The sequence below is a fragment of the Suncus etruscus genome, chromosome 12, assembly GCF_024139225.1.
Source record: "Suncus etruscus isolate mSunEtr1 chromosome 12, mSunEtr1.pri.cur, whole genome shotgun sequence".
Taxonomy (NCBI): Eukaryota; Metazoa; Chordata; class Mammalia; order Eulipotyphla; family Soricidae; genus Suncus; species Suncus etruscus.
Window position 1 is genome coordinate 63,450,518 of NC_064859.1, and position 27,491 is coordinate 63,478,008.

General features: G+C 37.1%; 1 protein-coding gene across 1 annotated transcript in view; it reads right to left on the minus strand.

Annotated features, from left to right (window-relative positions):
• Positions 1–27,491, minus strand: part of ACOXL (acyl-CoA oxidase like) — a 424,916-nt gene that overhangs the window by 91,058 nt on the left and 306,367 nt on the right. The window contains 1 exon segment of the mRNA XM_049784649.1: positions 21,478–21,589. Within this exon segment, the coding sequence (XP_049640606.1) occupies positions 21,478–21,589 (112 nt within the window).

A 27,491-nucleotide genomic window follows, 5' to 3' on the forward strand; every position in this document is an offset into this window, starting at 1 on the left:
GAATATGGTATGCATGCTGGGAACAGGGGTGAAGGGAGGACAACATTGGTGGTAGGAATGCCTCTGATTTAATGTCACTTTGTATCTATTACTGTGAAATATTTGTAATCCACTTTAGTCAAAATAAAAATTATTTAAAAATACTCACTCACATTAGTGTCACACAAACTCAAATACCTTGGAGTCAACTTAACTAAAGAGGTAAAGGACCAATACAAAGAAAACTATAAAACCCTGCTCCAAGAAATAAAAGAAGGCATAAAGTAATGGAGACATATACCCTGCTCATGGACTGGCAGGATTAACATCATTAAAATGGCAATACTCCCCAAGAATTGTATATATTTAATGGCAATTCCTCTAAGGATACCCATGACATTCTTCAAAGAAGAATACTCCTGAAATTCATTTGGAACAATAGCACCCGTGAATAGCCAGAGCAACCATTGGAAAAAAGGAGTATGGGAGGCATCACTTTTCCAAACTTTAAATTGTATTACAGAGCTATAGTGATTAAAACAGCTTGGTACTGGAATAAAAACAGACCCTAAGATCAGTGGAATAGACTTGAGTATTAAAAGAATCTTCCCCAGAAATATAATCAATTAATCTTTGATAAAGGGGCAAGAATTGCAAAATGGAGCAAGGAAAGCCTCTTCAACAAGTGGTGCTGGAGCAACTGGTCAGCTGCTTGCAAAAAAGCGAACTCAGACCTCCATCTAACACCATGCGCAAAGGTCAAATCCAAATGGATTAAAGACCTGGATATCAGACCTGAAACTATAAGGTATATTGAAACATTCTATGACATGAGACTAAAGTCATCTTCAAGGTGGAAACAGAACTTTCCATATAAGTGGGAACAGAGTTAAACAGATGGGACTATATTAAGCTGAGAAACTTCTGCACCTCAAAGGAAATAGTACTTAGGATACAAAAGCCACCCACAGAATGGGAGAAACTATTCACCCAATACCTGTCAGACCAGGAGCTAATAATATCTAAGATATACAAGTTACAGACAGAAATTAACAAGAAAAAACATCTAAACCCATCAAAAATGGGGAGAAGAATTGATCAGACAATTTCTCAAAGAAGAAATACAAATGGTCAAAAGGCAAATGAAAAATGTTTCACAAGACTAAATATCAGGAAGATGCCAATCACAACAATGATGAGGTACCATATCATGCCACAGAGACTGGCACACATGACAAAGAAAATGACAAGAACAATAAATGCTGGCAGGGATGTGGGGAGAAAGGAACTCTCATTCACTGCTGGTGGCAATGTCGTCTAGTCCAGCCTTTATGGAAAACAATATGGAGATTCCTCAAAAAACTGGAAATGGAGCTCCCATATGATCCATCTATACCACTCCTAGGGAGATAACCTGGGAACACAAAAATGCAATACAAAAATCCCTTCCTCACACTTATATTCATCACAGCACTATTTACAATTGCCAGACTCTGGAAACAACCAAGGTGCCCTTCAACATATGAATGACTAAAGAAACTGTGGTATATATACACAATGAAATATTATGCAGCCATCAGGAGAGATGAAGTCATGAAATTTTCCTACACATGGATGTACATGGAATCTATTATGTTGAGTGAAATAAGTCAGAGGGAGAGAGATACACAAAGAATTGTCTCAGTTATCTGTGGGTTTTAGTAAAAAAATAAGACATTATTGTAATAATGAGTGAGAGAAGTAGAATGCCTGACTCAAACACAGGCAGAGGGTGGTGGGTGAGAAGGAGATGAGGTGCATTGGTGGTGGGAATGTTACAATGGTGAAGGGAGAGGTGTTCTTTTTGTGACTGAAACCCAACTATAGCCATGTTTGTAATCACAGTGTTTAAATAAAAAAAATGAAAATAAAAAAATAATAATAAAATTAGGGGCCGGTGAGGTGGTGCTAGAGGTAAGGTGTCTGCCTTGCAAGTGCTAGCCAAGGAAGGACTGGGGTTCGATCCCCTGGCATCCCATATGGTCCCCCCAACCCCCCCAAGCCAGGGGCAATTTCTGAGCGCTTAGCCAGGAGTAACCCCTGAGCATCAAACAGGTGTGGCCCAAAAAAACAACAACAAAAAAAGATAAGGACAGATACATAGATAAACACAAAAAACATCCTGATATGGAGAGACATGCTTAAAATTATCACCTTTTTTTAAATAAATGCACTAGTTACTTACTGAGGACTATATAATATCTTTGAAAAACGGTGCAAGAACTAAACACCCACTTGCAAAACAAATTTAGAAGTAAATAAACTTAATCTCCAACTTCACATCCTACACTTTACATCCTATACATTTTTTACATTCTACAAATTGCTGCAATTTATAGAAGAAAGCTCAGGAAGAAAGTAACAGATTATACTGAGATAGTATCTGTCTAACATCATAAACCATTAAAATTTATTTAAACTACTAATTGCTTCTCGGCCCTTGGCTAAGATCAAGTGTAAAATTTATTTAAACCATTGAAATGATGTCAGACTGAAAAACAGGGGTTGGGAACATAGGTCAGTGGTGCAGTGTAGTTTTCCTATGAATGAATTTCTGAGTTCCATCCTCAAATAAACCCATTACTATCACCACAAAAAGACAGAAAATGGTTCAACTTTTTCAAAATAAGTCTTTTCTTTAAAGCACTGTTAAAAATTAAAGATTATGGGACCAAAGAAATAGTAAAGAGCCTGCGTTGGCCCCCTCAAGTAGCACCAGGAGAGGATCTTTGAATATGAAGCCAAGAGTAAATCATGAATGTAAATCAAACAAAGTAAATCAAAAACATAGAGTAAAATTCAGGTAATGAATTAGGAAATATATATATTATATACAAAGATAACTTTGCAGCTTCAAAGATAAGAAAATGAAAACCAATTATTAAGTCAGTAAAATTTTAAACATTTTACTAAAGAAGATAAATACATAAAAAAAACACGTAAAATTTGAAAAATTTATACTAAAACTACAATGAGATGTAATTGCATACCTACTAGAATTGCTAAAATGAGTTAGACAGGTAGCAAACAAATTCGATAAGAATACAAGAGCCACTCACCGAGTGGGAAACTATTCATCCAACACGCATCAGATAAGGGGCTAATATCCAAAATATACAGGGGCACTGACAGAACTTTACAAGAAAAAAACATCTAATTCCATCAAAAAATGGGGAGAAGAAATGAACAGATGCTTTTATAAAAAAAAAAATACAAATGGCCAAAAGGCACATGAAAAAATGCTTCTCGTCACTAATCATCAGGGAGATGCAAATCAAAACAATGAGATACCATCTCACACCACAGAGATTGGCATACATCACAAAGAATGAGAACAATCAGTGCTGCCTGGGATGTGGAGAGAAAGGAACTCTTATCCACTGCTGGTGGGAATGCCATCTAGTCCAACCTCTATGGAAAGCGATATGAAGATTCCTCCAAAATCTGGAAATTGAGCTCCCATTTGACCCAGCTATTCCACTCCTAGGGATATACCTAAGAACACCAAGAATACAATACAAAAACCCCTCTTCCTCACACCTATATTTATTACAGCACTATTCACAATAGCCAGGCTCTGGAAACAACCAAGGTGCCCTTCAACAGAACGAATGGCTAAAGAAACTATGGTACATATACACAATGGAATATTATGCAGCTGTCAGGAGAGATGAAGCCATAAATTTTCCTATACATGGATGTACATGGAATCTATCTGCTGAGTGAAATAAGTCAGAGGGAGAGAGAGAGAGGGACTCAGAATTAGTCTCACTCATCTATGGGTTTTAAGAAAAATAAAAGTCATTTTTGCAATAATCCTCAGAGACAATGAGAGGAGGACTGGAACTTCCAGCTCACTTCATGAAGCTCACCACAAAGAGTGGTGAGTGCAGTTATAGAAATAAACTACACAGAAAACTACCATAATCATCTGAATGAAATGAATGAGGGAACTGGAAAGCCTGTCTGGAGTTACAGGTTGGGGGTGGGGTGGGATGGAGGGAGATTGTGGGACATTGGTGATGGGAATGTTGCACTGGTGAAGTGGGTGTTCTTTACATGACTGAAAACCTAATCACAATCCATATATGTAATCAAGATGTTTAAATAAGGGAAAAAAGGAATATCACAAAAAAAAGAATACAAGGCAAATGTAACATTGCTAGTGAGAATAAAACATGATGTCATTACTATCCAAGAGAGTTTGATAGCTTCTTAGAAGTTAAATATATATTCACTATAGAATACAGCCATTTCACTACTGATAGCTGAGAAGCTATATAAAAAACATGCCAATAACAAGTTTTTTTAAATTTTTATTGTGGCTGAAGTGAATTACAAATATTTCACAGTAATATTTAAAGTACATAGTGACAATAAATCAGGGGCATTCCCACCACCAGTGATATCCCCACTCCACCCCTGTTCCCATATCTTCCTCCTTTACCCCCCAAAATACTAGTGTAACTGGTCCCCACTTGTACACTTGCTTGTGGATTAGGTATAGATTCTGTTGTCATTGACTTTGGGTATACCAATTTTCTATCACAATGTTCAAGAGAAATTTTGTGCATAATAAGTAAAACTGGAATCAATCCATATATATATAGCACTTGTTAATATCTAGATAGACTAATATATGCAAAGGACTCATCCTCTGTAATAGAAAAAAAATAAAAATTTGGATAGATCTCAAAAGCATTTTAATATCATGACAGAAGCCAGAAATGAAACATGCTATCTTACCATAATGCTATATCCAAAAGATTTTATTAAATTATCAGAAATAAATATCTTTATAAAAGAATAATAAAATTTAGCAGTCAGTGGAGTGAGGGAAATGGGTTTACGACAAAAAGACATGAAGGAACTTTCTGAGGTGATGGAAATAATCTCTTTTATCTCGGTTATTGTAGTAATGATAGAACCATATGCTTTTTGCCCAAAATTCATTGATTTTAATTTGTTAAATTTAATATATATATCCATGAAAAAAAGCATATTAATAAAAAAAAGTTTTCCTTGACTCACTTGCAGCTAGATTAAACTGGGAATCCTTTTTCAGGGCCAGTAAAGCAGCAGATAGCTGTGGGAGGATGTGTTTTTATGAAAGCTACTGATTCCTGAATAGAAGTTGACTTGGCTGGCGTGTGTGTCTTTGCCATAGCCCCCTGCCTGTAGGCATAATGGCTAAATACCAGCAGAACTGTTTTGGTGTAGGCCTAGCCTCCTCACTGAAAAAGGGGGTGCAGTTTTTGCAGTCATGGCAGATACTGCTGAGAAAAAGTCAGTTGTGGTCCTAGGTTAGTGCTTTAGCAGGGATAGCAACAATGAGCTTATAAACGTTAATGCATGATGAGAACAAACAGAATGCGAGTACATGAAAAAAATTAGTGCCTTTGCTCTTGTATTAAAACAAGAATTGCTGGAACACACCCTACTCACCCTAAGTTGACGGAAGAATTCTACAATAATATTTTTCCCAAGCTGGCTGAAATCTACCAATATTTTCCCCAAGCTAGTAGGAATCAACAACAATATTTTTTGGCTAGTAACAGTAATGTACAGGTTATGAGAATATTTAGTCTTTTTAATTACTCTGCCCCCCTTTTTACAATAGTTCCCTTAGTGGTTTAGCATTATAGACAATGGGCTTTGTATTTTGTTACTTTAATAGTTTACTAGTAAAAAATGATATCCAAGAGGAAAGAATAAGTATTTTTTCTGATTTCTGTTTGGGGTAAATAAAACCAAGAATTTATAAATACAGCTATAATATTTAAATGGCTGTCTAATAATTGTGCTGATGCATAATGCTTAACCTATGGCTAAAAAATATGTCATGCTTGACAATACACAAGTTACTACTATTGATAATTTTTTGCTTATAATATGAGGCAGAACTCCAAATAAAGTGGACACAGTTCTAATAGCTCTTGTGTTGTTGTCGTGGTCTCAGAGTAACTAAAACTCTTCACTGACTCCTAGCTCCCATCCTCCTTCTGAATAATCCTGAAACCCTCTCAGTGCTTACCCCGGAATAAGCTGGCTGTGCAGCATGTTTTTTTCTTTGTGCTTTTTTTCATCTCCTTACTTGGAACTCAGCCATATTTTATACATTAGGAGAGTTTTAAAATGGCAGCAGGTGATAGTTATCTAGTGCTGCTGCATGTTAATACTGATCACTCAAAATAACAGAGATGTATTCTCTCTATTCCAGAGGCTTAAAAATTCAAAATAAAATGGATGCACTGAGAAGGAGCAGGAGTAGTGAGGAGATACAGAAGGTGTAGAGAAATAACCAAATGATATACAATCGATAGATAGTGGGATTCCCTGGGATGCCCTCTCATGTCCTATAGCCCTAGATTATCTATGCCTGACACTGCTGAACAGCGTTCCAATAACAGAATCCAGTCTGAGTCAAGCCATGGCTATATTTTGCACAGCAAGAGGTCCAGGATTGGGGACCAACCCACATTTGATCGGACCCAATTCTGAATCCTTTCCTGAAGAAAGCTTAACTGAAATTGTCAGAACATGAAATCAAGAGGGCTTGGCAGAGTGCTCCTATAATTGAATATATTTACTTCCTAATCTCTCCTCCCTTTCTCCTTTCTTGTCAGATAGAGTCTGCTTTTCATTACTTAGGCATTTCAGAAAAGAAACTGATTTGCTGGATGATACATTCTCTCTGCTCACTTGACATACATTTGAACTCCAGACTTCTGAAACCAATCTTGATAATGTTCAACAACAGATATGTAAAATAAACTAAGGTTGAGATACACCTCTTCATTTCTCATTTTAATAAAATTCCTTCTGAACTATTATGGTGGATAAGGAATAGAAAGGGAGGAGGGGACTGAGAGACCTTAAATAGATTTTACAGGCATTAAAGCATACATTTGGGTGTAAGGTCAGCTAGAAGATCGTGTTTCAATAATACACTCTGCCTTTTAGCTGAAGACTACATTATGGAATCTGAAGGTCCTTAATGACTGCTTAAAGTTAACATAAGGCAGAAAAGTTGACATATAATATGTGGAAGGAATCAGGCCACAAGATTGTTGCCTTCTGGATCTCTGCAGGTGGTGGGCTTGTGAAATAACTGGAGAGGCATTCTCAAGGCAATGATTGAAAGGCAATGGGTACAACATGCAAAACATTTACCCTCGGGAGCATGGGTGAATAAGTCCAGTGAAAAGAGACAGAGTGGAACATGGAATGCTATCAGAGCTTAGTCCCCACTCAATCCTACTGTCCCATGGCCAGTCCCAAACATACACTTTTGGCCTTTCCTCAACACAAAAACTATATATTTTTGACACCAAAGGCCTTCAGCCTTTAACCTGTTGTCCTACAATGAATTCAGAAGGTTATTCCTTTCTGCAGGATGAATGTGTTTCATCACAATGAACTATCAACTGCAAACACCCTTATGCCATTTTTTTCAGCCTAGATCCCAGGTTATCTCTGCCATGATGTTCAACCTGAATGCCAGGTTTTCATCATTTGGCTGAGCCTTGCTTCTAGTGGTCTGTGTAGCTCTACTTTCATCACTGCAGAAGATCGTTCTTTGCCATGTACCAGGCCAGAGCTTAATTTGAAGATACTCTACTAAGAACCACTCCAATTGATAGCAATAGGGAAGCCCTCCCCCCAGTTGCAGACCCCTCATATTCCCCTTTCCTCTGGTAGATATAATGGCTACCTTTAGTCTGAGAATGAGAATCATCTAGTCTTTGTCATCTTCACTGTCCCAGAACTCACACAGTACTTGGAGTGATGTGCACTGGGGAACAGCATCTTTCAAATCAGGAACTACTCAGTCAAGATAAAAATGGGTTATAGCTCTTCTCCCTCCTCCTAGCTTCAGTGTTTGTTTAAAGGATCTATCTAAGGTGCCAACAAAGCATTTTAATTTTACTGTTGCTAACCAGCATCAAGTCTGAGCAAAACCTTTTAGGAATTCTAAAATAGCACATATCACAGATGCTAAGAAAAACTCTGAGCTGTGAGCTCTACAGGAAAAAGGGGTTGGAGATTCTTGTGTGGAACTCTCCAAGGGGTGAATAAGCATTGATCAATAAGAAGAAGCAACAAAACCAATCACAAAAACTTCTTCAAACAGCTTACGAAACAGAAAAAAGCAGGGTGTCAGGTTGCCAAAAATTTCTACAGAACATTGTAGTTTCAGTAACTGGCTATCGGTTTCACAAATCAGGAGGTTAAGTATGCAGATAATTAGCTTGACTAAGCATTGTTTCAGTGGAGGGATCAATAGAAAGTAATTAGTTCTTTTCTAGCTACCCTATATTGTTACCATGATTGTCATCTTTCATTTTAGTGAAACCCACTTCTGTGGGTATGTGGTTAATATTTCTTTGTGGTTTTAATTTGTTTTCCTGAATGACTAAAAAGATTTGAGCAGATTTGTGTGCTCATAACCATTCTTTTATTTTTTGGTAAAGTTTCTTTTCAAGTCTCATGCAAGTTTTCTCAGATTCATGTGATTTTTATTATTGAATTGTATGAACTTACTATACATTTAGATTTTGTAAGCATTATAGGATAATATTTACTAAGTTTTTGGTTTGCCTCTTTGTTTCCTTACTGCTGGGTTTTGGAGATTAAATCATTTTATAAAATCTAAAAACCCAATCAATCAATAATTTATATGTGTTTTTTAAATATCCTTTAAAGAAATTTTAGTTTTACCCCAATTCCACAGTTATTTTCTGTCCTTTAAAAGTTTTATTTTTCATTCTATAAAACTAATATGGATATAAAATGTGTTTTATACCTTTCAGTTGATAATAAATATAAAATAAATTATTGTATATTATATGGGTGATGGTCAAGGTCCATTTATTTTCTATTCAGTTTTTCTTCATGTTTTGTTAAAAAGATACTTTGTCAATTATTTTGTACCATTGTGAAAATCCAAATAAACACATATATGTGGATTTATTTCTAAACATAACGGTGTTCCATTGATTTATTTGAAATGAGATGATGCAAGTCCTCCACATCTTGTCATTGTTTTAGCAAGTTTAAGCCATTTGGGTTTGTTTTGTTTGTTGTTTGTGTTTTGGTTTTGGCCACACTTGATGACTTGCTCAGGGGTTATTCCTGGCTCTGCCTCAGAAATCACTCCTGGCTTGGGGGATAATATGGAATGCCAGAGGATCAAACTGTAGTCTGTCCGAGGTCAGCGCATGCAAGGCAAATGCCCTACCGCTTGTTCCATTGCTCCAGCCCTAGTTTAGGTCATTTGTATTTCCACATAAATTGTCAAATCAGCTTGTGAGTTTTCCTTTTTTTTTGTTTTTGTTTTTTGGGTCACACCCGGCAAACGCTCAGGGGTTACTCCTGGCTCTATGCTCAGAAAATCACTCCTGGCAGGCTCAGGGACCACATATGGTATGCTGGGATTCGAACCACCAACCTTCTGCATGCAAGGCAAACACATTACCTCCATGCTATCTCTCCGGCCCCCAGCTTGTGAGTTTCTACAAAAGTCCTGCTGAAAGTTTAATTAAGACCAAAATGAGGTGAGTAAACATCATGGCAATGATGTTCTCTTCTGTACAAGCAGGGTATTTTCTATTTATGGAGAAGTGTTCTTTAGTTATTTTCTGCAAAATTTTATGTACTTGTTTGAATTATTATTATATTTATTTATTTTGGGGCTTGGGGCTATAACCCTAGCAGCACTTGAGGGTTATTTTTGGCTCTGAGCTAAGAAATCACTCTGGTAGGCTCAGGAGACCATAAGAGATGTTGGGGATTAAACCCAGATTGATCACATGCAAGGCAAATGTCCTACCCTCTGTGCTATCATTTCAGCCCCTGATTTTTTATTATTAAAAACATGCCTATGAGCGTCATATTTTTCAATGATAGTAAGTATTTAGCTTTATATGTTATTCTCTAATTGTTTTTGGTAGCATATAAAATAATAGTTTTGTTTACTTGTTTGTTTTGGAGACCACACTTGCCAATACTCAGGCCTAACTCCAGGCTTAGTACTCAGAGATCACTCCTGGTAGGGTCTGGGGACAATGTGGGATGGGTTACAGGTCAGCTCTGTGCAAAAAAAAATACTCTCCAGTATTTTTAATGTTGAGTCTCTTATCTGTAATCCAATGTTAATTTATTAGTTATGATTTGAAGTGGTGTGGATATCCTTTATAAATCATTTCTGGTTTATCCATGCAAATTATTTCATCTGCAAATGAAGACATCTTAAATTCTTCCTATACAATCTTATAAATCTTTTGGAATTTATTCCATCACGCAGCTCATGTGTGACTAAGTTTTTTTTTTGTTTTTTTTTTTTTTTTTTAGTTTTTGTTTTGTTGTTTTGGGGCCACACCCAGTGGCCCTCAGGGGATGCTCCTGACTCTGCACTAAGAAGTCACTCTTGGCAGACTCAAGGGAACATATGGGATGCCCGGAATCAAACTTGGGTTAACCCTGGTGGGTCCTGCCTCGCCCTACTATTGTGCTATCACTCTGGCCCCCTAAGTGGGTTGTTTATACCCTCTTAAGATGTTTCCCTGCTTTCACCCTCTGCAGGAAACTGTACCTTTTATGCAGTTATCAGGAACACTGCTTTTGTTTTATCCCCTTTTTCATCTGCTTCCTCTTACTTCTTTTCTTTCCATTCCCTATTTCATTGTTTCTCTAATAATACTAATAAACTTGCTCTCTGAGAGAAAGTGAAGAAGTGAGGGGGGAATAAAGGGAGGGTTCAATGATATGATTACACTGTCCAATACAATATATCAACTTAATAAGTTTCTGCATATCTAAAATATTGTGGGATAAAATTAAGTTACTGAATGGGAAAGACAATTTGCATGCATTAGGTGGTTAATATTTAAGATATATAAATGCAAAAGCCAATAATAATTAATATAGTAGTCCAATTAAAAATGGGAAGATAAAATGAACAGAGACTTTTCTCTGAAGAAGATAGTTGGATGGTCAGTAAACATAGGAAAATTGTTCATTGTCACTTATCTGGAAACTCAAATTAAGATAAAATGAGAAATTGCTTCATACCAGTGAGAATCACATATATAAAAAGGCTTGGTCTGTGGTGAAAAAGCAACTCTGATGTGCTGCTAGTAAGAATATTGTTTGAATTAGTCCCTATGGAAAAGAATATGGAGAATTCTCAAAAAAGAAAGACAAAAAAAAACCCTTATTACCTTGTGACTACTTTTTGGCCTCTAGTTCCAAGATCTTCATTCAAGTAGACATATGAACACCTATGTTCATTGCAGCACTTAGTACAATAGCTAGGCTATGAAAATAACTATGGTATACAACAGCAGATGAATGGATAATGGATAATGAATGGATAATATATAATGTATATATATACACATAGGAAGGATGGAATTAGAGGACATTATGTAAGTGAAGTGAGTCAGGGAAAATCTTATCTTATCTGTGATATATAGAATAACATAACAAGTGAAAGAAGTATGGGGGAAAAGGAAAAGGTTATAGAAACAGAAATGCTAGGGGAGGAGAAATAAGGAGAGAGTAGCAAGAAGAGATGTCTAGAAGTAATATTGGGACAAGAACCAGAGACCTTGGACTTGGCTGAGGTAGTGAGATGAGGGATCTGTGTATATATAAAGAGTCAGTACTGTTATAATTCTGGGGCCTAAACAGCAATAATTAAACTTATAAATGTGTCTCTAAAGGTGACAGGTTAGGAGTGGGAGGCTAGGAGGCAATCTGGGAGTATTGATGGTGGGGCTTGAGTTGGAATACTATGTGCCTAAAACTATTGTCAACAAATGTGTGAATTAGAAAACATTGCAAAACTTTTAAGACAAGCAGAGAGAAAAAATGATTCCTAATATTCTCTCAGATGCCAGGGGGTAGAAAAGGGAGTAAGTGGGAATTTCCACAAAATGGAAATGTTTCCTTGAACAATGACAAAGGTGCTGAGGCTTCTTTGAAGCTCCCTGGATCTGGAAGATTAGCATAGCCATGGTCAAGTCTGTGATTCTGCAAGGCTTTGCACACTGCTGCTTACTTTTGCCTCAGCCACCAAGTACTGGGATATACCACTGTGCACCTTCCCTTCTCCCTGAAGTCTTGCGGTGCTATGTTTTCTTTCTCACTAAAGAGTGGGGATCTTCTCCCCATAAAAAGAATTCAAGCTGCTTTCAGCAGAAGAACCTCATGGTAGACCAGATGGCCTTTGCATAGGCAGCACCCATATTATAAAGACACAAAGGCCCATCTATCACATCAGGCTGACCTTTGTCTTGTCCTCTCATTCCAGCTGAACCACAGGAGTAAGAAGAGACAGAAAGATTAAGATGAACTATGAACTCAGGAAATTGAGTTTCTAATGCTGTTTCCTAGCTTTGATGATTTGTGTCTGGAACAAAGCTCTTGGCATTTCTGTGCCTTGAGACTTTTAATCCAACATCTGCAGTTCACACCACTATATTGGCTTTTTAAAAATGTACTTATTTACTTTCTTTTTCCTAAGCCTCACCCTCAAATTCTAGAACTTCAAGCAAACCAGCATAGGGGTTCTCTCTCTCCCTCTCTTCTCTCCTCCTCTCCTCTCCTCTCCTCTCCTCTCCTCTCCTCTCCTCTCCTCTCCTCTCCTCTCCTCTCCTCCCTCCCCTCTCTTCCCTCCTTCCCTCCTCTCCACCTTCCTCCTTCCCCTCCCCTCCTCTCCTCCCTCCCCTCCACCTTCTCTCCCCTTCTCTTTCTTCCCCTCCCCTCTTCTCTCTCTTCTCTCTCTCCTCTCTCTTCTCTCTCTCCTCTCTCCTCTCTCCCCTCCCCTCTCTCTCCCCTCTCTCTCCCTCCCTCCCCTCTCTCTCCCTCCCTCCCTCTCTCCCTCCCCTCTTTCTCTCTCTCTCTCTCTCTCCCTCTCTCTCTCCCCCCCCTCTCTCTCTCTCGGATGGGGATCTTAGGGGATGCTGGGGATTGAACCAAGGTCAATTGTGTCTAAGGCAAAACTCCCTACCCTGCTGTTCCAGCCCCTGGGGTTTTCTTTTGATTTCAGCAATTATGGCTTTTTCTTCGCCTCCTTGCCTCTCCAAACACTCCACTAAAATTCATTGAAGAACACCTTCACAGAGACATGGACTGTCACCTATAAGCTGTCTAACTGGTGACTGGAACAGCTTACATTTTTCATGGATAGGAAGTCAAATAAGAGTTCTCCCTCCTGAAAGTGATCCAAACAAAAATGCCATAAATTTAAAATTATAACGATTAACTGGCAGCATTATAAATTCTTTACAGAAGTATTATAGCATTGTTACTTTTTAACACGCTAAATTGAGAGCTGAAGGGAGACAACATTGGTGGTGGGAATGCCCCATATTCACTGTCACTATGTGCCTTAAATATTACTGTGAAAGATTTGTAATTCACTTTGACTGCAAGAAAAATTTTAAAAATTTATAGACAGCAGCGATTTTTCTAGAGTTAAATTCTAAAAACCTTATTTAGAGCATCTATCAATTTCTCTTCAGCAAAACATCAAGCTCTGAGTGAGAGCTGCTTTTTGTATTCAATTTTGCCCCTGGATTTGAGAGTGGTTCTGTTTTCCCTCAACTCAGCCATGCCCTGCTGTGAATCCATTTTTACATCACTATTTGCCAGGTAATTCTTACACACCTGAAGAAGGGGAATCATCACTGTGCAGGAAGATAGCTACAGGTAATGAGAGAGAGAGAGAGAGAGAGAGAGAGAGAGAGAGAGAGAGAGAGAGAGAGAGAGAGAGAGAGAGAGGATACATCAGTTCTGGTAAGCCAGAATGACCAAACAGGATGAATCCAATTTGTATCTCAGCCCTCGATCTGCCCACTCTTGTTGGCACATTTGAAAATAGTCTTTTGTTGATTGATTACAGAAGCTCTTTGTTTCTGTCTAGATTTTTCTCCACAGCAAGACAGATTCCTAAGTAGAATCTTCTCAGAGTGACAAGCCATTGTTTATTATTTATGTTTCTCTCTGCTCATTCCACTCTCTGCTCAGGGAAATGATGCAACCTGGAATGAGTTATGATAGTAATATGATTTGGGAAAACTGGAAAATTTCCAAGGGAAATTCTGAGCCTGGGCTTTTTTCTTGGACCCTAAAACATTTTCTGCTCCCATTTGGTGTCAAATCTAGCCACACCAAGGCAGAGAAGTCACTAGCAGATGATAGTCAAAAGGGGATCTAGTGGTCTTGACTCTCCAGCTCAGACTCTAAACTGCTAGCTCTCAGGGATAGGTAATATCTAATCATCTGGTAAATATCTAATAGGTAATGGGTAAATATCTAATCATCCGTCAAGGGTTGGCTAAGCTTTTCTAATATAAAATTTGTTTGTGAAGAATACTAAAGAACTTTATCAAAAAGCTAAAAGAAAAGCAAATTTCTAAAGACCACTCATGTTTTATTCCCTTTTTTGTGTTTAAATATTCTGAACCAAATAACATGGTTATTTTAATATTATCTTGGCATTATAAATGAAATAATCCCCCAAGCTGTCTAAAACTATTGTCCAAACTCCACTTGGGTCAGATGTTCAAGCTGCTAAAGACTCATTTTACTCCAAATTAATGTAGGTAGCTATTTGCCAATACATAACTAGTTGAATCAAAACTGAGCCAAAAATGCAAATGAAATATAGAAGTAAATATTTCTTCCTCTAAGTTTGTAGATTGTTATCTTAATTCAGCACTTAATTCATTTTACCTTGGACTAAAACAAATGGCTTTACCAAAGGCAAGAACATACCATAATAATCCTTGTGGTCTTTCCATGCTTAGTTCTAGAAAACTATTGCTTAATAAGTATTTAATTTTATTGATTTAACTCATAACAACAAATAATGTCTTTAATACATTTTATATTCCAAAAATATAGTCTATCTTCCATCCTTGAAAAAAATTTGTATTGTACACTCCTGTAATCTCTCATCTATAGACATTGGAAGTAGAGGGTTAGAGTGGTCCAAATAATTGCTTATATATTTTCATTGTATTTCCCACCTATTTTTTTCTATGTCTACAAAACATGTGTGTCAAGGTTTTCTTTGTCCCCAAATCAGAAAATCAATACATGTGGGCAATTTGTTCTCTAGCATAGAAGTAATCTGAACAAAAATTATTTTTGATATTTAATAAGTACCTTAAATTATGCAGTGTCATGCTACAAATAAAATTAGAACTATATGCTTTACAGTGGACCTAATTTGTCATGTCTATACAATAAAAATATAAAAAGAAGATGAGAACCTCAAATGTTGATGATTAAAAGTGAGTCAGAGAGGGCTTCTTCTGCTCAGAGACAAAAGCAGTAAAAATTGAAGCTCAGGCTGAGGCTAGCCCTGAGAAACAGGAGTGAGTGCCTCTCATACAAAGAACAAGTTAAAGCTGAGAGGCAAAGCCTCTCTACTCCACTGAGGGAACACAGGCTTCTCTTGCCCAGAGACAAAATAGCAGAGGAGCCCAGCCACTCTGCTATGCTCTGCAGCTCCACTTATCCCCTCAGCAATGTACAAAAGCACACATATAGAGAAAAAAAACATTACAAAAGACACGATGGGAAAGCATTGAGAATGTCATTATGCTTATAGAATGAAGATGATGGATCTGAAACTTCAACAAGTACCAGCTATCTACATAGCCTCTCTGAGAAAAAGAAACTCAGAATTCATAAAATGACCCAAATGAACCACAAGTAAGAATTAAGAGGACATGAAAGTATAAATAAGAAAACTTCAAACTGAAATAACAGGGCTAATAAACTTGGTAGATGAAATGAAAATCTCACTGGAAAGCCTCTCCAACAGAGTAACAGCTGATGAAGACAGAATCAGTGAGATGGAAGATAAGACGCAAAACAACTCCATACAACAGAAGAGGCTGGAAAAGAACCTTAAAACAAAAGATAGGATGATTGAAAAATTCCTCAAGGAAAGTGAACAGCTAAGAATAGAGGCCTGCATTAAACTCAAATGAAACAATGTAAGAATCATAGAGGCCCAGGAAGAAAATCTTTATGAGAAATCAACAGTCAATGATATCATTGCAGAAAAACTCCCAGAGCTAAGAGTGCATGCAACAAAATACTACATGCCCAAAGAATACTGGCTAAAATCAATCCAAAGAAAAATACCCCAAGGCACATCCTAGTCACAATAACAAATTCCACAAATATTGAAGGCAGCAAGATAAAAAAAGGGAAATTGTGTACACTGGAGCATCCTTAAGATTTTTTTAAATAATATTTTATTTAAACACCTTGGTTACAAACATTGTGGTTGGGCTTTAGTCATATAAGAGGACACCCCCCCCATCACCAGTGCAACATTCCCACCACCAATGTCCCAAATATCCCTCCTCCCCACCCCGCCCTCACCTGTACTCTAGACAGGCTTTCTATTTCCCTCATACATTCTCATTGTAGTTATTTCTCTAACTAAACTCATCACTCTTTGTGGTGAGGTTCATGAGGTGGGCTGTAACTTCCAGCCCTCCTCTCTTTTGTCTCTGAAAATTATTGCAAGAATGTCTTTCATTTTTCTTAAAACCCAGAGATGAGTGAGACCATTCTGCATCTTTCTCTCTCTCTTTCTGACTTATTTCACTCAGCATAATAGATATCATGTACATCCATGTATAGAAAAATTTCATGACTTCATCTCTCCTGACGGCTGCATAATATTCCATTGTGTATATGTACCACAGTTTCTTAAGCCATTTATCTCTTGAAAGGCATCTTGGTTGTTTCCAGAGTCTTGCTATGGTAAATAGTGCTGCAATTAATATAGGTGTAAGGAAGGAATTTTTGTATTCTATTTTGTGTTCCTAGAGTATATTCCTAGGAGTGGTATAGCTGAATCATATGGGAGCTCAATTTCCAGTTTTTGGAGGAATCTCCATAGCACTTTCCAGAAAGATTGAACTAGATAGTATTCCCACCAACAGTAGATAAGAGTTCCTTTCTCTCCACATCCCCGCCAACTCTGCTTGTTCTCATTCTTTGTGATGTGTGCCAATCTCTGTGGTGTGAGGTGGTACCTCATCATTATTTTGATTTGCATCTTATTGATGATTAGTGATGTGGAGCATTTTTTTCATGTGCCTTTTGGCCATTTGTATTTCTTCTTTGTCAAAGTGCCTGTCCATTTCTTCTCCCCGTTTTTTTATGAAATTAGATTTTTTTTTCTTGTAAAGTCTGTCAGTGCCTTGTATATTTTGGCGATTAGCCCCTTATCTGATGGGTATCAGGTGAATAGTTTCTCCCACTCAGTCGGTGGCTGTTGTATCCTGGGCACTATTTCCTTCGAGGTGCAGAAGCTTCTCAGCTTAATATATTCCTATCTGTTAATCTCTGCTTTCACTTGTTTGTAGTGCAGTTTCCTCCCTGAAGATGCCTTTAGTCTCAATGTCATGGAGTGTTTTACCTATGTGTTGTTCTATATACCTTTACAGCAGATGTGTCAAAAGCACCCTCAAGGCCTTAAAGCAGTGGTGAATAGCCTGACAAAACTCAATGAAATAAATGTTTCACCAGATAGACAAACACATTCAGGTTTGAATAAAAGACACATAGATAAGCTTCCCAACAGCTGAGAACTTTGCAGTCTCAAAACCAACCATAAAAAATACTGAAGGTCTACTTTAAGGCAAGGGAGACACAAGAAACACATCAAACTCTTACAAAAGGATGACATTAAATCCTATGACAATAATCTCTCTCAATGTCAATGGACTAAATGCACCAATTATGAGACACAGAGTGACAAAATGAATTGAAATGTTTAATTCAACATTTCGCTGCCTCCAAGAAACAAATGTGAATAGTCAGGCAAACATAGATTCAAAATCAAAGGTTGGAGAACAATCATTCAAGCAAACAACTCCCTTATAAAGGCCACCCACGAAATGGGAGAAACTTTTCACCCCATATGCATCTGATGAGGGTTAATATCCAATACATACAAGGTACTACCAGAACTAAACAAACAAGCAAAAAAATCTAGCCCCATCAAAAATGGGGAGAAGAAACGAACAGACATGTCTTTGAAGAAGAAATGCAATTAGCCAAAAGACACATGAAAAAAAGCTCTTCATCACTAGTCATCAGGGAGATGTATATTAAAACAACAATGCAACACCAACTCACAACACTGGGACTAAAATAACAATGCTAGAGTACTAATGTGTTTGCAGGGAGAAAAGAATTCTCTTTCACTGCTGGTGGGAATGCCATCTAGCCTAGCCTTTCTGGAGAACAAGATGGATATTCCTTAAAAAGCTGAAAATTGAGCTCCCATATGATCCAGTAATACCACTCCTAGGGATATACCCCAGGAATACAAAAACACAATACAAAAATGTCCTCTGCACTTCAATGTTCATTTCCACTCTAGTTATAAGAGCCAGGATCTGGAAACAACCCAGGTTTTCTACAACAAATGAGTGGCTAATGAAACTGTGGTATATCTACACAATGGAATACAACATAGGTGTTAGGAGAAATGAAGTCACAAAATTTGCCTATTGGACATGAAAAATATTTTGCTGAGTGAAATGAGCCAGAAGGAGAGGAATAGACATAGAATAGTTTCATTCATCTGTGGGATATAAGAAAAATATAAGGAAGTATGGTAATAATAATATTCAGAGATAATAGAGCTATATACCAGGAGGACCAACTCAAGACATGAAGCTCGTCACAAAGAGTGGTGAGTGCATCTAAAGCACTAACCACAATGACAACTACCATGGCAATGATAGTGAGGGAGAGAGGCAGAATACCTGTCTGAGAAACAAGCAGGGGGTTGATGTGATTGATGGAGGGAAATGGGGGGCATTGGTGGTGGGAAGATCACACTGGTGAAGAGTAGTATACATTCTATGACTGAAACCCCAGCATGATAATTTTTGTAAACACCATGATTAAATAAAAAGACATTTTTACAGCCAAAGAAAATAGCACAAACACAAAGAGAAAAATTAGCAATTGGGAGAATATATTTGTACAAATTTATCTCACAAGGGGTTCCATATAACAATAAGAGGAAATAATTTAAAAATGGGTAAGATACATAAATTGACATCTCTCCAAAGAAGTCATACTAATGATTCACAAATATATAATTTTTTTTTCAAACACACACATTTGTCTTGCACAAGGTGACTCAGGTTCAATCCCTAGTATCCCATATGGTCTCCCAAGCACTGCCAGGAATTATCCCTGAGCGCAGAGCCAGAAATAAGCCCTAAGCATCACTGAGTGGTTGCCAAAAAAAAAGAATTGGCAAGAGTGCGGAAAAAAAAAAGAAACTCTAGGACACTTTTGGTGGGAATTTAAACTGGTATCAGCTCTCTAGGGGAAAGTATGGTAATTACTTCAAATACTAAAAATGGATAGACTGTAGCCAAAATTATTATAACTAAAATAATTAAAATATATAATTACAAATAAAACATATAATAAAGTGAGTCAGAGAGAAAAGTGTTAGAAAAATAGGTTGAAGGAATTTAGGCCCCAGCAAAATACAATTTGATTCAGTTTGTAGATAACAATTTATCAATATAAAAGTTTTAAAAGTATATACCATTAAGAATTTTCATTATGATATTAATAAAAGCAAAAAATTCCCAAAGCATCCAATGTTCTTATGAAACATTACTTATGTAGTTAAATGGAAATAATGTTCTAAAAAAGACTATAATTTCATTTGAACCTTGGTGTTTTTGTTGGAATACTGTATGCCTAAAACTGTATTATGGAGATATTTGTAAATTATGGTGCCTAAATTATAATAAAAAAGAAACTGTGGTATATATAGTCAGTGGAAAATTATTCTGCCATTTAAAAAGATGAAATCATGCCTTTGGGGACAAACTAAATGGAACCAAGGTAATTATGCTAAATAAATTAAGCAAGGTTATTCCAAATAGTCTTATTCATATGAAGAATATAACAACAAACACCCCCAAATGAAAGAAGCTAACTTGCTAAGTTTTCCAAAATCAGAGAGAGGGAATTTGTACACTTAATTAAACACAAATAACGGGTTTCACAAGGACCAAAAAAAAAAAAAAAAAAAAAAAGATTTTCCTACAGGCAAAGCTAAAGGAAGCCCACTGGAGAAGGTACTTCAGGCCCCAAGCAACAGGCCTCTGGCCTACATTTTGCACTGAGTCTGATTATATCAACATCTGGACCTATTTATCTCCTTTGTTTGTCTTCTATAGTGATCTGGAAAACTAGCATCCTGTGTTTAGTACTCATGTTGACTTGCAATTTAGTGAACCATGTTTCTCCAATGATCAAAGCAGACCAAACAATGCCATAGGCCTACCCTGCAATTAAAGTAAGAAATTAAGCATGCTTTTTACTTGACTTGATCTTTGATCTTACCTTAAAAATACTAGAAAAACAATATATTATAAACCAGTTAAGTTTTCCTTTAAATGTCTTTCAAATCTTTCAAAAAGTATTTTTAACTGTTGTACTTATTATTTTAGAAAATCACACACTAATTGCTTGGCTTCCACCAATCCTTTTAGATTTTTTTTAATATTATATGGAATAGATGTTTGATCAATTTGTTGATATGGGGGATATTCCTAAGCATGAATCAGAGAATTCAGGGGTGATAGCCCAGTTATATGGATGCCCAGGGTTTACCCAACAGTATTGCCACCTTGGTCCAGGTCTTTGAATTATTTTTAAGAATAGCTATGTTGTGCCTTATCATTGGCCATTTTAAATGTTTTTCTATTATCTGTATTCATGAATTAAATTTGACATGAATCTTAGATCACAGAGTTCAGCCTTAAAAAAGACTAGTTGATCAATAAATACTGAAAAATAGTCTTATTCTTTTCATGGGAAACTATTATTTATATCTGGTTGTTTAAATATAGTTTCTCTTTATTCTATATTTGTAGGCCATTGCTCAGTATAGATATTTTCTTCATTAAAATGTTCCATTATAAACACTTAGTGTAGCCTGTTTTTGTCAAGACCAAAAACCTAAAATAAAATTTTAGGTTTATCACATTAAGGGAAAATTTTTCCATTATGTCTATGATTATTATTTTTTATCCTGATACATAATTTTCAAGACTATGTGCTATCCACAGATAAGAATATATCTTACATCCTTGATTATGCTTAGTTCACCAATAAGAATATGCCTTAGGGTCCAGAGCAGTGGTGCAGCAGTAGGACATTTGCCTTGTATGTGGCTGAAGCTAGGACAGAGCTCGGTTCGATCCCCCAGCATCCGATATGGTCTCCCAAGCCAGGAATGATTTCTGAGTGCATTGTCAGTAGTAACCCCTGAGCATCAATGGGTGTGGCCCAAAATTAAAAACAGAAATAAACAAAGAAGAATATGTCTTCAACACATTTCAAAATGAAAAATATCACACAATGTGTACTTACCTTATAATAAATTCTGGCCATCAAACCCCGCTGAAGAACATTTTCACGAAAATTCACTGCTTTCAAAAGAAAGCTAAGATTGCCCACTGTGTTCACATTAAATGCCAGAAAACTGAAAAAAAAAAAAAAAAAAAACCAATGACCAACATTATTGCTTATGTTCATTAAAGAATTTTAGTAGAAAAAAACAGATAATGGTTTCTTAGATGATAATTTTATAATCAAGCATATCTCTCACTTGTTCTAGTCAAGCATCTTTTCAGCATTTTTTGGATAGATGTCTTGCTTATTGTACTGGATTCTTTATGATATAAAAATAATGTGTTTTCTTGATTTTTTCACTTGTATTAATAAATTTTGTTTATTGCTTACATTGTTTTCATCATAATTTACACTATATTAAGATTTATTTTAATAACTCAGACATTAATATTATTATAATTATAATAATCTCCCAAAGGATTTGTCAACAATACTTCTTATGCATGTTATGTATTAAGAACTCTGCTAGGGGCCGGGCAGTGGCGCTGGAGGTAAGGTGCCTGCCTTGCCTGTGCTAGCCTAGGACGGACCGCGGTTCGATCCCCCAGCGTCCCATATGGTCCCCCAAGAAGCCAGGAGCAACTTCTGAGCGCATAGCCAGGAGTAACCCCTGAGCGTCACAGGGTGTGGCCCAAAAACCAAAAAAAAAAAAAAAAAAAAAAAAAAAAGAACTCTGCTAAAGGGCCGGAGAGATAGCATGGAAGTAAGGCGTTTGCCTTTCATGCAGAAGGTTGGTGGTTCGAATCCCGGCATCCCATATGGTCCCCTGAGCCTGCCAGGAGCAATTTCTGAGCATAGAGTCAGGAGTAACCCCTGAGTGCTGTCGGGTATGACCAAAATAAAAAAAAATGCCATAAATGATCAATATTCTCAATAATTCTATGATAGAATACTGTAATAATCCAACATGTATTTTCAAGTTTGATCAATTGAAACTCAGTATTAGTAATCTGCAGACCAAAAGGAGGCCACAGATCACAGTCAAACTTGGGTTTTGTCTGGGAGGAAACCAGTATGTAAGTAAAGAAAAATCAGAAAGGGCAGTGAAATTGTTATAGAGAAGCATAGGGTATAGTATATAGCAAAATGATAATATTCTTCAGCAGAAAGTAATGATCATCATCATTTAACAAATGAGGACACTGAGACATAGCAATAAATAAAACACCACAAATTCAAAACACCCAAGTCCCTCTTAAAATCCTGTGTACTTTATAAATTATGCCACTCAACTTTTTATGCTAATTTTTCATATGCATGAATGGCTTTCTACATATAGATTTTCTCATACCCAATAATCCCTTGATATTCCTGTTCCCCATGTCCCTGGGAAGCAAATTAGTATAAGACCCAATTAACTTATTCTCATTAAAACAAAAGACCATAAGTTACTTATTGCTGTTTGATAAGAAGCTATAATAAAAAAGTTAAGTATCAGGGTGGGTCAAATTAATACAGTGAGTTTGCCTTGCACATGAGTCAATCCTGGGTTCAATCCTCGCACATTCTATGATCCTTTAATTCCTTCCAGGAGTACAGATCTAGGTGTAAGATTTAAGCTCTGCTGTGAGTGGCAAAGTAGAAAAACAAAACAGAAAAGAAAAGAAGGGAGAAAGAGAAAGAATTAGAGAAAAGAAAAGAAGGAAGAAAAGAAGTGAAGGAGGAGGATAAGAGGGAAAGGAGGAGGAGAATGATAGGAGATGAGGAGAAGGTAATAGAAGAAGATAAGGAGGAGAATAAAGAGGAAGGGAAGAACAAGATGAAAGGAGGAAGAGGAAGAAAAGCAAAGCAAAAGAAGGATGAGGTGGAGGAGACAAATAAAGTTGGAAAGAAGAGATGGAGAAGGAGAAAAATAAGAACAAGGAGGAGGAGGAAAAAGCAGAAAAAAGGAAGAAAGAAGAAGAAGAAGAAGAAGAAGAAGAAGAAGAAGAAGAAGAAGAAGAAGAAGAAGAAGAAGAAGAAGAAGAAACTCATCCAGCATAGGAAACTTTTATTGTTAAATATTATTTAGGGGCCACAGTGATAGCACAGAGATAGGGCATTTGCCTTGCACACAGCTGACCCAGGATGGACCTGGGTTCGATATGCGATGGCCCATATGGTACCCCAAGCCAGGAGCAATTTCTGAGTGTATACCCAGAAGTTATTCCTGAGCATCACCAGGTGTGGCCCAAAACACAAACAAAAAAGAATTACTTTATTTAAACATCATGGTTTAAAAAGTATTTACATAATACAGATATTTTTCCCATAGTTATAAAGTTGTTCATAATTGAGTTTCAGTCATACAATGTACAATATTCTTCAACCATTTGCATTTCCTGCCAATAATGTCCCAGATACTTTCCACTCCTCCCCTCTCCCCTCTCCTCTGTCTGCCTTTGGTAAACATTATTTTCTCTCTCCTTTTATTTTTCCTTTTACACATTATGATTTGCAATACCATTACTAAAGGGTTTCCAGGCATATCACGTTATCTCCTTTCAGCATCCAGTTCTTGTAGAGAGTGATCATTCCCAATTATTATTATCATAATGATTTTTTTCTGCCTTAATACACTTTCCCACTATTTGTGATATACTTTCTATCACAGTCAGTCCCTCCTGGCCATTGTCTCTATTTCTGTGGATATTGTTACCATACTATATTTTTATATCCCATAAAGGACTATGCTTATTCTAGGTCCATCCGTCTCCCCCTAACTCATTTTGCTCAGCATAATACTTTCCATATCCATCCACAGAGAAGCAAATTTTATGACTTCTTTTTTTCTAATAGTTGTGTAGCACTCCATTGTATAAATGTACCACATTTTTTTTACCCACTCCATCATTCTAGGACACTTAAATTCTTTCCAGATTTTGGCTATTGTGAATAGTGATGCCATGAACATAGAAGTGTGGATGACTTTGTCTGCATTGTGTTTTGGGGCTAATAGGGTGTAAATGATGCTGGTAAGGTCAGATCCCAAGATGAAGAAGTCAATGGTGAGGTAAGAGCTTATGCGAGTAGAGCACTCAGAAGGAAGCAACCACCAGCCAATTCAGGAGAAAAACTTCATTTATTGTAGGTGGAAAATAGATATTTATGTTAGAGGAGAGTAAAGTGGACAGTAAGGTGTGGACTCTGTATCAGCCAACTGGGTAGAATGTGAAATGGGATTAAGACAGGGTCTGTGCTTCTGTATCTATGGAAGACAGAGTAAGGGGATTAGGGAAAGCAGTGTGTGTGCTCCAGATGTTAAAACGGTGTGTGCTTAAGGTGATTAGCTACATAGTCCCCTTCTTAACTTTATAGAAATATGCATAAATATGAGGTAAAACAACGTAATTCGGTCCCCAAAGGTACTAAGAAAAAGACAGATGACTATCTAAAAGATAAAGAGGTGTCCATGAACGGTGAAGCCTGATCCTCACTGCACACTTTCAATGCAGCTGCCATCCAAAAGCCGTGGCTGCCAGTGTTGAGAACAACCCAGCCCAGAAGAGATTTTGGAAGTCACATCAATGTAGGTGAGCTGGACATGCCACAAAGGGCAGAGCCAGAGGAGCCCAGTTGCTCTGCTTTGCTCTGTGGCCACAAACATCTCCTAGTCAATCATCCCCAGCAGAACATTCAAGGGAAAAAAAATCACACTACAAGCATGACAATGGGAAAATAATGCAGGGCAATATCATGCATAGAGAATGAAGATGGCAATTCTGATGATCCAAAAAGTACCAATTACATATTTAGTTTAGAATTACTTATTTTAGTTTAGAAAAGAAATATGGGGGGCCGGAGAGATAGCACAGCGGTAAGGCGTTTGCCTCAGACGCAGAAGGATGCTGGTTCAAATCCCAGCATCCCATATGATCCCCGAGCCCTCCAGGAGCAATTTCTGAACATATAGCCAGGAGTAACCCCTGAGTGCTGCCGGATGTGACCCAAAAAAAGAAAAAAAAGAAATACAGAGGATGTTCATAGAACTCAAAGAAAGCAAGGATCAAACTGAACAAACCACAACTAAGAATCAAAGAAGGGATATATGGGATGTATGCTGAAAACAGGGGTAGAGGAAAAACAACACTGGTGGTGGGAATGCCCCCCAGTCATTGTCACTATGTGCCCTAAATATTTCTGTGAAATATTTGTAATTCACTTTGACCACAATAAAAATTTTAAAAAATCGCTCCTGTCCTGGGGGACCATATGGGAAATCAGGTGATTGAACAGTGGCTCTGGTCCGTCCTAGGTCAGCTGCATGCAAGGCTAATGCCCTACCACTGTTCCACCACTTCGGCCCCAAATATTGTATGATTTTAACTCAATCATGAAAAACTTTGTAACTGTGTATCTCCAGCAATTCAATTAAATAATTTATTTTAAAAGTTTTTTTAAAGATTAAAAAAAAGTATCAAGAGGATATGGAAATAGAAATTAGAAAACTCCAAACTAAAATAACAACTGAAACTCTTGGTAGGCGAAATGAAAACCTCACTAAAAAGACTCTCCAACAGAGCAACAGCTGCTGAACACAGAATCAGTGAGCTGGAAGATAAAATGCAAAACAACTCCATACAACAGAAGATGCTGGAAAGAGCCTTAAAACAAAAGATTAGATGATAGGAAAATATTCTCTAAGAATGTGAACAGATCAGAGGTCTGCAATAAACTCAATAGAAACAGCATAAGGATCATTGCAGTCCTAGAGGCCCAGGAAGAAAATCCCCATGAAGAATCAATAGTCAAGGACATTATTGCAGAGAAACTCTCAGAGCTAAAGAGTGCATGCAACCAAATGCCCGAAGAGTACCAGCTATAAGAGATCTGAAGGAAAGAACCCCAAGATACATCTTAGCCACAATGACAAATTCCACAGATAGGGAGAGAATATTGAAAGCAGCAAGATCTAAAAAAGAAATTACATTCAACTGAGAATCCTTAAGACTTACAGCAGATCTGTCACAAGAGACCCTCAAGGCCCGAAGGCAGTGGTGAGATATAGTGACAAAACTCAACAAAATTAATACTTCATCTAGAATGCTTCACTTAATCAGACTCACATTCAGGTTTGAAGGAAGTGTACATAGCTTCACAGACAAACAATAGCTCAGAAACTTTACATTCAAAACCAGTCTTAAAAGACAAATTGAAAGGTCTATTTTAAGACAAGACAGACCAACAGAACTTCCAAACTCCTACACAAAGATGACACTAAGTCATGACCATTATTTTTCTCAAAGTCAATGGACTAAATGCATCAGTTAAGAAATTCATAGTAGCAAAATGAATCAAAAAGCTAAATCAAGAGCCAGAGCGATGGTGTAGTGGTAAGGCTTTTGCCTTGCACACAGCTGACCCAGGACAGACCTGACTTCTATCCTTGGTATTTCATATGTCCCTCAAGGTAAGAGTGATTTCTGAGCACATAGCCAGGAGTAACTCCTGAGTGTCACTGGGTGTAGTCCCTAAACAAACAAAAAACAAATAGAGGATAATCATTCAAGCAAACAACTTCCTTACAAAGCTGGAGTGGACATATTAATATAATATGACACAAACTTTAGACTTAAAAATGTTATAAGGGACAAAGATGGAAATTTCATAGTATTTAAGGAATATGAGCAATGGGAAGAAATCACACTCCTAAACATATATACACACAATGAGGGACCAGCCAAATACTTAACACAATCGCTGACAAATATGAAAGACATCAATAGCAATACAATAATATTGGCAGTTCTCAACATTGCCCTGTTACCCCTTTATAGGTCAACCAGGATGAAAGTTAACAAGAATAGGAAAAATGGAAGAAAGTGACCTAGGTGACTCTCCACCTTCAGAAAACTGGATACACATTCTTAACCAGTGCACATGGGTTAAGAATAGACCATATGCTGGCATGTAAAACATACCTCCATAAAATCTAGAGGATAGAAATTATAAAAACTACCTTCTCAGATCATAAAACACTAAAATTAGAAGTG